Source organism: Neodiprion lecontei, chromosome 1 (genome assembly GCF_021901455.1).
Source record: "Neodiprion lecontei isolate iyNeoLeco1 chromosome 1, iyNeoLeco1.1, whole genome shotgun sequence".
Taxonomy (NCBI): Eukaryota; Metazoa; Arthropoda; class Insecta; order Hymenoptera; family Diprionidae; genus Neodiprion; species Neodiprion lecontei.
This window is the reverse complement of record NC_060260.1, coordinates 30,677,741-30,692,264: the sequence shown is the minus strand read 5'-3', so window position 1 is coordinate 30,692,264 and position 14,524 is coordinate 30,677,741. Positions and strand designations below refer to the sequence as shown.

Below are 14,524 nucleotides of genomic sequence, written 5' to 3'. Positions count from 1 at the left end.
GGCGTTTCTTATCGCATGCCTGTTTTTTACTGTTATTGAGAGCGAAATTTGATTGAATTGTCTTACAACTCGTCCGCGGGATAATGTGATAGCAAAATGACGAATGCACGTCAATCGTTCGTATAAATATTCTTTTTTTCTTTTCCTCGAAAAGCACCTTTTGTATTTCGGTCCGCATGGTGTGGTCGTGAGAATTGCGTTGCGAGAATTAGTGGGTGATTCATTGTACGTAGATGATTCGCGCGTTCTGAATATTTTTACGGTACGTGCGAATGTTGCAATCAACAGGTTTTATGTGGAATTACACAATATTTTCCTCCTATGCTCTTTCTTTGCAGCTGTAAACGATTTTCGGCGCGATTCGAGACGCAGAAAATTTTCAAGATCATTGGCAAATGAAATCGTTGAAAGATGTTAGAATGATGTATCAATTACTTTTATTTACGACAGGATTTGGAGTCGGCTTAGAACATCTAACGAAAGTATTTCAACTTTTCGGCATCATCCACGTTCGTTGCGTGGGTAAGAATTTAACGCCATCAAATTTGGGTGCTGAATCTTTGTTCGTCTACATATACCATTAAAGTATGACGTGTTCGACCCGCGCTTCGTATATTGCGTAACTCGAAAGCTGCTCCGAAGACGCAACGCTCAGAACTGAGGCAATGTCATCGAACTTATGTAATCGAAAGTATTACATCCATGGCCCAGCTGCTGATGGTATACGTGCAGCCTCATATACAAGTACGTGAGAATCTTTGTGCCAATATTCACAGAGGCTGGCTGGCTTGGATTTTGATTGCCTCGGGTTGGGCCGGTTTATACATGAATGTATGTCGCGCAGTCTGGCTTCTACAGCTTTTTCTACCTGTTGTGCAGAATACTGTCCCATCTGAGGGCCGCTTGACCCTTTTCAAAAGAACTCGTGAAGAGTTGGCAGGATAATTAGTCGAGGAATATGCGGGGAGTCAAGACGTGTAAAAACTAATCACTCGGGTCTTCTTTGAAATGTCCAATTACTGTAGGTGTGCGGATTGGTGTGTTTAGAATAAGCGTAGAATTCAAAAGCAGTTGAATCTAACCTTTCAATTTGCTTTCAAGCATGTCACGAAAAAAAAACAACAACCACTTGAATTATCATCAAAGTCCGCGATCTTCGTTACACGGGCAAAGAAAGTAGCGTCGTTTTACGCAGTATGGATACCGATCTACCAGACGATGCAAAGTATCGTCATTTTTTCGGTAATCAATCGTAATTCTGATCACTTGAGAACCGGATGGGTTTACTCGATTTCGTGGGAATGATGGACAATTGAGTAACCGGGAACAGCAGTAGGCGACGATATTACACGATTTGGTGCCCTAGTGATCGCCCACGACACTTAGGGACGGTGTTTCGTGTGTGGCTACTAAATTTGACCAGCCAAAACGACCGGTGGTCGGCCTGTCGTTCATTAACTCCCTCATCCTTGCCGGATCCCCCTTCTCGGTATCTGGACGAGCAAGAAGAAGCTGAGAGATCCTTGACTCGCACTGGGAACAGTGCGTTGCAGACTTCCCGACCGGCGGGCTGCCAATATTTTAGTGGTGTCCCCCCGATGTGAGTCCGGGACAACATGCGGTCCACTCAAAGATACCTTTGTAAGTTTATCCCACGAATATTTCGACTCGTTACTTGTGCAGGCGGTACTTAATTCGGGTTTGCGTCGAAAAGAAAATACCTGACAATGAATTTACCTCATTGTCAAGCTGACTGTTCAAGGAGATGCTCGGATTTTAGGAGGATTTAATGTACTCGGTGTTGCAGTGTTCGCAGTAGACTGTTTTCCTCGTTTAATTGAATGTGTATTACGTGCGAACGATGAGTGCGAAATATCTGAAGCTGTATTTTTGTTGCGGAAGTGGTTCACGTTGATTTTTTTTTTTTTTTTGTACTCAGTTGTTGCCAAGACTATTTTTTCGCTCCTTACAAATCGGCAGCTAATCATAACCGACGTTATTTTGACACTGCAGGCTTCCCGTCATTTCAACAAATAGGTGTCACAATATGGAAAAGCGGGAAAAGACTGAGAAATGTTGCTGTCCTTTGTTTACGCTTATCCCTGATTCCTTGAATTTAGCCTAAAGTAAAGTTTAACTAAAAGTAACCGGTTACTCACGAACTTGAAAGATCAACTTAGTTTCATCTTTATTACGATGTACAGGTTCAAATGAAATATGAAATTGTGAAAGCGGATTTAATTAAATTTGACAATGAGTAAATTCCCATCTTTGCTAATCCAGCCAAATGCCTAAACGCACGCCTTTTATCGATAAAATCATCTTCCGGACAATATCGCGTGTCTGCGAGTGTTTGAACATTTATTTTCCCGATTGCCCGAAGCGTGAAAGTATATTTACTACGGTGGACATTATTTTGGAGTTGATAACATGAAATATAAGAAATTTCACAAAACTTTTACTAACATGTGATATAATTCACAAAAAAAATGATGCATCTTTTGTATATTGTTTATATGGTATTTGAGTGCGAATGTTAAGAGATTGAAGTTTTAAAGTGATTTGGAAGAAAGTGAATTTCCTATACCAGGTATTGTCATATTCGAACGGTTCTAAAAAGTAACGTGAAGTTTCTTCTTCAAAAATTCGATTTTGTTTTCCGCGTAAGATGAAATTTGCAGAAGTGAAAAATGAAAAATTAAATACGCCAGTGGGAAATTTCTATTGAATAAAATCGTTAGCAAATGTTACAAGAATTTCCTCAGTTCAGCTCACGATAATTTTTGTACGCGAGATAATACGGGCTGTGCGAAATTTTCTCACTTAGCGTAATCTTTCGGTGATTGTAGAATGTGCAAATCACATTCGCGCTTTCTATTTTTTTGATAGCTTAACTGGTGTTATATTTTGCAAGACTAGGCCATTATCATGACTCTGAAAACGTTAACACCTAACGCATTTGGAGACGAATTATTCTGTTAGCACAACATTTAGTGCAAATTATTTCGAACAAGTGAAAGTACAAAGTGCCATTCGAAAGTTGATTTTTTTCCATTCTTTCTCTAGTACTGCCGATGACGGAGACCTACATTAAAGCGAAAATAAAACGTAGATTACGTTTACAAAAGAAGTCAGAAATATTGTCCCACTGACGGAAAATGGAAACTTTATCTCCTCCACTTACTTGTATTTTTATGCACTATATGCCAAGAATTTTTTATTCAGTCGGTGCATCATGGAAGTAACATGTTGCAATGGAAATGTACGCTATCCAAGCATCATAATAACTCCGATTTGGTCATCCGTGTTTGAAAGCATGATGTTTATTATGTGGTAGTTACCAGTTGTTATTTAATTTTTTAACAGCTCTTGACTGGATAGTTGGTTTCGCATACTACTAACCGTACATTCAATACTGAAATACAATACTGTTCTTACCTCAGTTTTTTCATGATTTAATTTACACTAATAAAGATGTAACGATATCCCATCTTCTCAGTTCTCGCTACGGTTGTTTTGTGCATCGGTCAATCGATTCAGGAGAACGCCGAAGAAATCCAGGAAAGCTTCCATTTTCGAAGAGCAATTGACGGCAGTAGAGGAAGGTAATTAATAATAAATAAATAATTATACAATCGCTGTCCTGTGCGATTCCTTTAAAACGAAAGACAATGCATTAGGTGAGCAAATCATTTGAGAGCAATTATTTTACAGAAAATACTTTAATCCCGATGAAGATGGATCGTACGATAGCTATGACTCGACGAATGGTGACTACGACTCCAGTCAGGTAGAATCGGGATTTTCGGATATCAGGTCGAACGTACCAGGTGAACCAGGAGTCAATTATCCAACCTACACCAGCGTACCGAAAACGAGATTCTCCTGTCATGGTCGGATGTCGGGTAATTATAATTGCCGATTATAACGTTGGCATCTTTCTTTGAATTGATGAATTCTAACAAACTGTTCCTTGAAACAATTAGTCTATGAATCATTCACATTCTTCATTCACCTGGGATTCTCTTTGAGCGCGAAGACCACTCTTGGAATTCGTGTACTTGGCAGCTAATATGACCTATTGAGAAAGCAAAGAAAATGCCAGATCTCCCGCGCGGAATCACGGATCGAGTATTCGTAGTCACTTACAGACACCACTATTACTTGGATCGGGGAAGAGCAGGATCCTTGACATCCATGCTAGAGGCGAAAAAAAAACAAAACCTTATAAACGTGAGAACAGATGCTAAGGATTTCGTTTCTTTTGCGACGTATTTCGAACGAACAGGCACGCGGAACTCTCCTATTATGATTGTTAGCATGAATATTATTATTATTATTATTGTTGTGTGTGAGAACAGGTTTAGTACAAATATCTATACAATTGATTTTCATAACAGATTTTCTTAACAAGTATTCTTTCGTTCGATATTTAGGTTTTTCCGACTCTGTCAAATCCAGAATTTGATGAATATCATGTGCACGTGTTCTTGTATTGAGTTAAAAAAAATAAAATCAAACTATAGCACGACGAATTTAAAATCGAGCTCGGGCTATTATCATAAGAGAAATGAATAAAATTTCTTGCACAATTTTTGAGATTCGTGTACTGTGAATATCGCGTGCATACATGCAGGTTAATTGACCCCTGTGATCCAAAGTGGGTATTACTATCTGGTGAAAGTGTTACTCCACAGGATACAAGGTTTGGGTGTGGTTCAGAAAGTGAATTTGGCATTTTTGCAGTTACACTTTGGCATCGCAGCATCCTATCGTGCAACTCGAATACGAATTACGAATATGAATAATTTTTCCGTCCACAAGGACATCCGCGTATTCACTTACCACAAGCATCACGTCAAAGTGGGATGGCCCCTTCTACCGCATATCTCCTTTCAAAGCAACAAACCTTTGCTCGCGGTTGCATGTACACGTAATTTCCCTGAGGCTGCAGATGGATAAAACAACATATTGATTTATGCATCGCATGTTACTGGCAAATAAGCCTACTCACTTTCCTGAAGGAAAATCGCACTTCTATGAGTCACAGTGAAAACTATAAACTTGATTAATTAACGAGGTCAGAGTTACTATACCTCGTTCTAAAATAATCTGATCGAGGTCGTCAACTAATTATTTATAATATTAACGGTGTCTTCTTACACCTGCTACGCGGATTAACGTGAAATGATATTCGTGTCGAACAAGTTGTGATTCAAATTGATTAAATCGTAATGGCGTAACTCATGGGGCCCACGGTACCTCATCGAGTAGAAACTTCGCTACTTTGCGTTGCGACATTCTCACAGCATCTCCGAGGCATTGAATCATCTGCTCACTGCTCAGTAATTATTTTTAAAATGCGAGAGTCGTCTTAGAAGTGTGTAATACTTGTACGAATCAGTTTGCCATTAACGCACTGCACTTAGATTAATAAAAAGCTGATGTCTTGATTCAAATAGCATACCTACTCACTTGCAGAAGTGAATGTGCAATTGATTTATTGTTATATTGACCCTCAGGTTACTATGCTGATGAGGAAGCTGGATGTCAGGTTTTCCACGTATGTCACAATGTGGTGGTTTCTTCGTTCCTCTGTCCAGTCGGCTCAATTTTTTCGCAAACTCTGCTTACCTGTGATTGGTGGAATAACGTAGAATGTGAAGGGCCCAATGATGATTTCTTTCCACACCAAGAAATACCTCAAAATGAGGAACAAATGATCCAAAAAGCATACGAAATGATGCAACTGTCAAAACCGAACAGTGGTAGCAGTGATCAACAAGTCAGAGGAAGACAACTGAACATTGCGAAAGTTGCAGACAGAGATAATGGTAAAACAAACATCCGTGAAGGAATTGCAGTATCAGGTGAAAGAAACCCTCAAAATTATCGCCACTACCATACAGAACAGCCTCCATTGCAAGAAAATTCTCGATTGAGAAAGAATAATGACGATGTTAATGACGATCATACTCCATCTAAGCAGAATTTGATCAATATCCGGCTTAGGCCGAAAAACTTTCAGATCAATCGTCCGGGCGAGGATTCCAGATTAAACGATCGAGCTAAAGATTCATCAGTTATCTACATTCAGAAAAATGTCAACGATGATTCTCAGAATGCTTATTCAACATTACGACCATTTGTAATACAGGAAAATTTTCGAAACTCTGATGATCACGATGTTAACATTTACAAAGAAGAATTTCAGCCATCGTATGCTCCAACTGTTCCAACGGTTACTACAACGACGCGAAAACTATACTCACCCACTGTACCTGTAACTACATACAGACCTTCTACGACATCTTACAAAAATGATGATCAAGACTTGGGAAGCTCAGATCATCTTTACATTCACGGTAAAAATAGTAACATTTTAACATCGCAACCAACGGTAATTTACGAAGATCTTACACCGGAAAATAATAATTTTACAAATTCAGTCATCTTGAACCGTAAAGCGAGTGAAAAATCAGATACCGCAGACAAGGAACACCATGAAAATGTGGCAAAATCCGTTAAACCTACGGAAAGTTTTGGATCGGAGTTACAAGATACGTACTTGTCAAATCATAAATCGAATATTGGAAATACGAAAGAGGAAGTTGAAATAGTGCCATCGATTTTTAATTCAGAGTCGTATAGTCATGGACAAAATTATCAACACTTTTACGCTGACCAGGATTCCTTAAGTGAGGAATTCCGGGCACGAGTTACTGGGAAAAGGGAAGGGTTTTTGGTTGATAATTACGCAAATGCTGCGCTGCAAACAGGCTTGGTAAATGACGGGAAAAAAGAGGACAGTGACATCTTTAATTCCCCTGGCAAGATACCACCCTTGATTGTTCAACTTCCACGACCTTTGGGGTCATCAGATTCGTCTTCTATCGATATTCGTGACCAACTATTCACTTTCAATACGTTCAATATGTCGCTAGCTCCGATACCTCAACCTCCGCAACTGGGAGGATCGTTAGGAATGAATTCTAAGGATACTATGAGTGCAAATGTAACTTCTGAACGACCCAATATGATTCCACTGTTGATCCCTCAAAATTCGCCACCTATGCTACCGTCAGGAATACGATCTCCAGGGGCGATATATGATGAAAATACCTCTAATGAACCACGCATCTCAATACCTTCGATTTCCGAAATTGGATCATCAGGGACGGTTATAGCTGATGTTGATAGTAGAATACAGACTTCTGCATCATCCACCAGGATACCACCTCGGATTTCTCAAACTTTGGAAGCACCGAGTAGGCCACTTTTGATCTCGCAAATTTCACAATCAGCCGGATTGCCGGGAGCAGTTTTAACGGATACTGCTGATAGACCACAGACCTCTCAACCATCTGATACGATACCACCATTGATTCCACAATCTTTGGATGCAAACAGCGATCGAAATGTGATTGACGCATCAACCAGAATTCCGCCGCTGATCACACAAACCTCCCAGCCTGCCGGATTGCCAGGGGTAGATTTATCGGATGTTACTGATAGTACACAGAATTCTCAATCGCCTGGTAGGATCCCACTTGTAATTACTCCGTCTATGAACTCTAATAACAATGAAAATATCTCCGGTGCGCCAGCTAGAATTCCTCCTTTGATCTGGCAAATCTCACAATCAGCCGAATCAGTCAGGATAGATTCAACAGATGTTATGAATCGAACACAGATTTCTCAACCATCTAATAGCACAACATCTCCGATTCCACAGTCTTTGGATGGAAATAGTGATCGAAATGCATTTGACGCATCAACCAGAATTCCACCTCTGATCACACAAACTGTACAACCCACCGGATTGCCCGAGGGAGGTTTATCGGATGTTACTAATAGAACACAGAATTCTCAATTACCTACTAGGATACCACTTGTGATTCCTCAATCTACGAGCTTTCATAATAACGAAAATATGCCTGTTGCACCAGCCAGGATGCCTCCTCTGATTTGGCAAATCTCACAATCAGCCGAATCAGCAGGGATAGATTCCACACATGTCGTTCATCGAACACAGGTTTCTCAACCATCTAATAGCCTAACACCTCCGATTCTACAATCTTCAGCTGCAAATAACGATAAGAACGTCTTTGATACATCAACTAGGATACCACCCTTGATTACTCAAAGCTCAGGTGTAGTTTCGGCAGATTCTGCTGACAGAACAGAGACTTCGAAACCATTCAACAACGTACCATCTCTTATTCCACAATCTTTAGATGCGAATAATGATGAAAACATCTTCGACACAGCCACTAGGGTACCTTCCTTGATCACACAAACCTCGGGTGTAGTCTCAACGGATTCTGCTGATAGAACAGAGACTTCTGAACCATTCAACAACATACCACCTCTGATTCCACAATCTTCAGATGCGAATAATGATGAGAACATCTTCGACACAGCCACTAAGGTACCACCCTTGATCACACAAACCTCGGGTGTAATCTCAACGGATTCTGCTGATAGAACAGAGACTTCTGAACCATTCATCAACATACCACCTCTGATTCCACAATCTTCAGATGCGAATAATGATGAGAACATCTTCGACACAGCCACTAAGGTACCACCCTTGATCACACAAACCTCGGGTGTAATCTCAACGGATTCTGCTGATAGAACAGAGAATTCTGAACCATTCAACAACATACCACCTCTGATTCCACAATCTTCAGATGCGAATAATGATGAGAACATCTTCGACACAGCCACTAAGGTACCACCCTTGATCACACAAACCTCGGGTGTAATCTCAACGGATTCTGCTGATAGAACAGAGACTTCTGAACCATTCATCAACATACCACCTCTGATTCCACAATCTTCAGATGCGAATAATGATGAGAACATCTTCGACACAGCCACTAAGGTACCACCCTTGATCACACAAACCTCGGGTGTAATCTCAACGGATTCTGCTGATAGAACAGAGAATTCTGAACCATTCAACAACATACCACCTCTGATTCCACAATCTTCAGATGCGAATAATGATGAGAACATCTTCGACACAGCCACTAGGGTACCACCCTTGATCACACAAGCCTCGGGTGTAATCTCAACGGATTATGCTGATAGAACAGAGACCTCTGAACCATTCAACAACATACCACCTCTGATTCCACAACCTTCAGATGCGAATAATGATGAGAACATCTTCGACACAGCGACTAGGGTACCACCCTTGATCACACAAGCCTCGGGTGTAATCTCAACGGATTATGCTGATAGAACAGAGACTTCTGAACCATTCAACAACATACCACCTCTGATTCCACAATCTTCAGATGCGAATAATGATGAGAACATATTCGACACAGCCACTAGGGTACCACCCTTGATCACACAAACCTCAGGTGTAGAGTCAACGGATTCTGCTGATACAACAGAGACTTCTGAACCATTCATCAACATACCACCTCTGATTCCACAATCTTCAGATGCGAATAATGATGAGAACATCTTCGACACAGCCACTAAGGTACCACCCTTGATCACACAAACCTCGGGTGTAATCTCAACGGATTCTGCTGATAGAACAGAGAATTCTGAACCATTCAACAACATACCACCTCTGATTCCACAATCTTCAGATGCGAATAATGATGAGAACATCTTCGACACAGCCACTAGGGTACCACCCTTGATCACACAAGCCTCGGGTGTAATCTCAACGGATTATGCTGATAGAACAGAGACTTCTGAACCATTCAACAACATACCACCTCTGATTCCACAACCTTCAGATGCGAATAATGATGAGAACATCTTCGACACAGCCACTAGGGTACCACCCTTGATCACAGTGACCCCGGGTGTGGTTTCAACGGATATTACTCACAGAACAGAGACAGAGACTTCTGAACCATTCAACAACATACCACCTCTGATTCCACAATCTTCAGATGCGAATAATGATGAGAACATCTTCGACACAGCCACTAAGGTACCACCCTTGATCACACAAACCTCGGGTGTAATCTCAACGGATTCTGCTGATAGAACAGAGACTTCTGAACCATTCATCAACATACCACCTCTGATTCCACAATCTTCAGATGCGAATAATGATGAGAACATCTTCGACACAGCCACTAAGGTACCACCCTTGATCACACAAACCTCGGGTGTAGTCTCAACGGATTCTGCTGATAGAACAGAGACTTCTAAACCATTCAACAACATACCACCTCTGATTCCACAATCTTCAGATGCGAATAATGATGAGAACATCTTTGATACAGCCACGAGGGTACCACCCTTGATCACAGAGACCTCAGGTGTGGTTTCAACGGATTCTGCTGACAGAACAGAGACAGAGACTTCTCAATCATCCAATAGCATACCACCTCTGATTCCACAATCTTCGGAAGCAAACAACGACACGAATGTGTTTAATACACCAACCAGAATACCATCCTTGATTCCTGGAACAGTAAAATCTACGCCGTCGTTCAGTGCACAGAACCCAAGTACTGTCAATAATCAAAATGTTCCTGGAAAACCACCGAATATACCACCGTTCATTTCTCAAATCCCACAGGGAGGGGATTCAATGGTTGTTATACATCAACCACAGACTTTGGACGTGTCTACTGTGATATCTCCTCCGATTCCTCAAACTTCTAAATCTACAGAAATGCCAGTGACACAATTTCCGTGTGTGTTTACTGAAATTAATAGTGTATCATGTAAGAATCCACCTATGCTCTCTAAAACTCCAAACTCTTCAAACTCATCCGACGGTGTTCTAGTGGGCAATACTGAAAAAGAACATGTTGCGTCTTCATCACCATATATACCACCATTGATTACTGACGTGCTACAACCTCCAAAGTTACCAGCTATAGACTTGATGGATATTTTCAATCGAAGGCCAGCCATACTTCCATCAACCGAAGCACCGCCTTTGATTCAGACTTCAAACGCTCCTGATCCATGGACCGTACCGTTGCATGATTTATCCAACCCTTTTCACCCATCGTTCAGTTCAGCACCAGGAAAGCTCTATCTATCTCCAAAGGAATATCAGAGGCCCATGTCATTTAACTCCATCCAGATACCACAGCAGCAACTAGGAGATCAATTGGCAGTACAACCTCCGGTGAAACATCTTACCTACGATTCAAGTGTGGGGAATCCGGAAACTAAGAACAGTCAGTTTGCTGTTGTGGAGAGTACCAGCAAGGAATCATCAACAACTAGTTATCCAAATATAGCCTCTACTCTATCTCCTCCTAGATTTGACAACCCCTTCGTCACCCCGAGCGAAAAAAGTTTAGAAGCAGACACGTCTGACACTCGAGGACCCATCGCTCAAGGGTTTATTCCGGCCGGTTATAACGAGAATATACGTTTTCACACAGGCGGAGCCTCGTTATATCCTCAGTTTTATACCATTCCTTCGACTTTGATTTCACAAGCTGTTGAGTCATCATTAGATACACAAGGCGAAAAGACCATCGGGCTGCAAAATTCACAATCAGCTGATGATTCAACAAGTTTGCTTAGTTCGGAAATCGTTCCTCATAACGAATATCGGCAAAATACCATGGCCAATGTTTTCAGTAAAGCAACTTCTGCGGAAAGTAATGTACGTTTTGAATCTAGCACACCAAAGAATGTCCTAGATATCACCGGTATAACGACCACAGGGAAATTTGATGCATCAAACAAGGATAGTGTGCAGGCTGTTCGACCAAACATTTCAGCTGCTGGCTTGCCGGTGAGCTTGAGCCAAATAGAAGATTCGATCAACAATAGTAACGATTTGCCATACGAGATTGCCTTTACGATCAACGCTGGTGAGGACTTTAATCCTTCGGGAGATTTCATAAGTAAACTTCTTGCGCAACATCAGAATAACGGATCGCCTGGTTTCGCTGGTTTGGAAGGTTATGAAATCATTAGGTCTGATGATATTGAAACTTCAGTGAATGAACAAAATTTGGAGCCAACGGTAGCACCAACTATAGCGCCAGCTATAGCACCAACTATAACACCAACTGTAGCACCCACTGTTCAATCAAATACTGCTGGAGGACGATTGCTGTTTGATCCTAGAATATCTTTGGAAGATAATCAAAGTGGCAAGAGGATTATTTTTTCTAATCCGCTGCTAAGTCCTGCAACTATAACACGCTCGAAGTCAGTCGGCAATCGCGCTGAAGAAATAGACCCAGTTAAATCGGAAGTTTTACCACGACCATTCCCCTTTGGAACCGAACAGAGCGTAGCATTGAATGCAAGACTGAATTCGAAATTTGATTATCTTTCCATCCTCAACCAACCGTCCTCGACGAGCAATCGTGACGTGAATCTTTTAGCCAAAGATATAAATGGCTCCTTGGAATCACTCTTTGCTTCGGCACAGAAGACGGCCGTAACTTCTATCCCCTCAAGGGAGCAGCTTTTAGAAGAATTAACGAAGAATTTTGGACAACCCTACTTTTCGAGTGACACTCACCAAAGTTACTTTACCCCACCCACAACTTCTGCCAATATAAATTACAAATTTCCGTCACCGTTTGTCAATCTAGAACAATATCGAACCGGAAAGAAAGCCTCTGGTTGGCAGTCGGCTCCTACTAGTTCTGAGCTACCGAAAACTCCAACAACAACATCAACAACAACAACAACAACAACAACAACAACAACGCCCAAGCCCATCAAGACATTCGTTGAGACGGAATTTATTCCCTCGTTGAGTTTTTCGTTCGACTCTGACTATGAGCGAAAGGCATACGTAGATGCTGTACTGAACGGATTCGTGACCGAAAATCAATTCATTGACCCCTGGCGCGATACTGCAAGTACCTACTGGGAACCGAGTCAAACTTGAAAACTCTCAAATTTTAATAATAAGATAAAGCTGACGTAGCATTATAGGTCAAGATATGCATGAGTACCTGTAATATATGGCCTTACTATACATATTATATTGAGTGAGAATTTGTATATATATATATATTAAGTGAGTGTATACTGTAATAACGTTTTGTACGATTCATGAAAATTAGAAATTAACTTATATACGAAAATTCTTATTTAAGTTTTATATTATTCATCTTTGAAAACTTCCAGACAGAACGGTAAAGGAATTGATGCACTGCAGGTGAAATGACTCTATAGCATTGTGTGGTCAATCACCACGAAGGTATTTCAAGTTATTTCAAGTTATGTCAGCCACTGAATTGTGTAAAAGATAATTACATAGAAACATTGAATTTTTGTACGTGAAAGCTATGTATGTTTATCAATGCCGAAAAACGTTTACAATCGTACTGATTTAAATTTGTTTTTTCAACGCTGATCCTCGATTACGAATGTTCCCGTTATTTCGTTCGGCACATTCTCTGGCATATTAATATTATAATGTTTTCACTAATTTGTCTTTGATTTACATTTCATTATCCGAGTAAAGTATTTAGTATGGAATATTAGCATCAGTATTACTACATAATATCAGATTCCATTGTATTCTCATTAAAGTGCCAGGTATCGACGCCTGCTCTTAATTTTCTGTGTGCCACCCCTCAGCTCTGTTATATATTCTCCATAGCAACGCACAACGAACCCCATCCTCGATTAGAGTTCGCATGATGTGACAGGTTTCGCGATCTCAGTGGAACATACGAATTGAAATAATTACTAGATAGGTAGTTGAGAACTTCGTTGGCGTGGTGAAGTAAGTTCGTTGATCTTTTCAACTCAAATTATTCGTAACGTGGTTTCAATGTTGCTAATTTTTGGTTTCGTCGTTACGAGAACTTAATCGTTTAGTATTCGAAATCTAAAAGTTAACCTGCATTCGATTCATCAAAACTTGAAGTTCGAGACAAAATGAATTCTTGGGTGGCATTGATTGTTCTCTCTCTCGAGTTTTAAAATCCACATTACTATATTCTCCGCGTAATTTGTATTTTTGAAAAAGCGTACCGCAGTAACCTGATAGTGCTTTAAATATCCAAGAAGAATGGATTCTACCGAGGATTCGAACGAACAATCTAGGACTACGGTGTTGACATTCGCACCTTCCATTACTCATGCAGAAGAAACTATGTCGATTTCGCAAATTATGGATTACAGGTGAATTCGCACCGTCAAGTTTTACAATGTTGGGAATCCAATTCACACTAAATCTTGAGGATAAATGTAGTTACAAATAGTTTTTTTTTATTTGTAGACTTTACTGGCTGCGAGATAAAGTCTCTAAATTTCTCGGTCTTAAAGACGGAGGTCCCTTATTCGATGCGCTAATAAATGTAAGTGAATTATTCTATATTGAATTAATGAATACAGAATTCGAGTTATCAATGACAAAATCTTGCATCTTGGTGTGACAGAGAAACGACAGATTCTTCGAAGACCAATTACTAACGTTTTTTATGACGAACTTATACGGTGTTATGGACCTGGACAAGAAAGTCATCTTCTTTTACAAGACGTATCACGAAGAGGTAGTACAAGAAGAGATCACAATCTGGGAAGAAAGTAAGTAGCA

The 14,524-nt window shown here is 40.5% G+C and overlaps 1 protein-coding gene across 4 annotated transcripts; it reads left to right on the top strand.

Annotated features, from left to right (window-relative positions):
• Positions 1-437: 437 nt before the first annotated feature.
• LOC107222029 (mucin-16-like) lies at positions 438-13,511 on the top strand. 4 transcript variants are annotated; one of them, XM_046735632.1, is made up of 5 exons: positions 438-744; positions 3,500-3,605; positions 3,715-3,905; positions 5,523-9,433; positions 9,899-13,511. In XM_046735632.1, exons 1-5 carry the CDS (start codon positions 666-668, stop codon positions 12,860-12,862), a joined length of 7,251 nt encoding a protein of 2,416 aa, XP_046591588.1. In that variant the 5' UTR covers positions 438-665; the 3' UTR covers positions 12,863-13,511. The 4 variants fall into 4 exon arrangements, with proteins under 4 accessions (XP_046591588.1, XP_046591032.1, XP_046590061.1 ...); XM_046735076.1 differs by having other exon boundaries at positions 439-744; positions 5,523-9,898; positions 10,052-13,511; XM_046734105.1 differs by having other exon boundaries at positions 440-744; positions 5,523-13,511.
• The last annotated feature ends 1,013 nt before the right edge of the window (positions 13,512-14,524 follow it).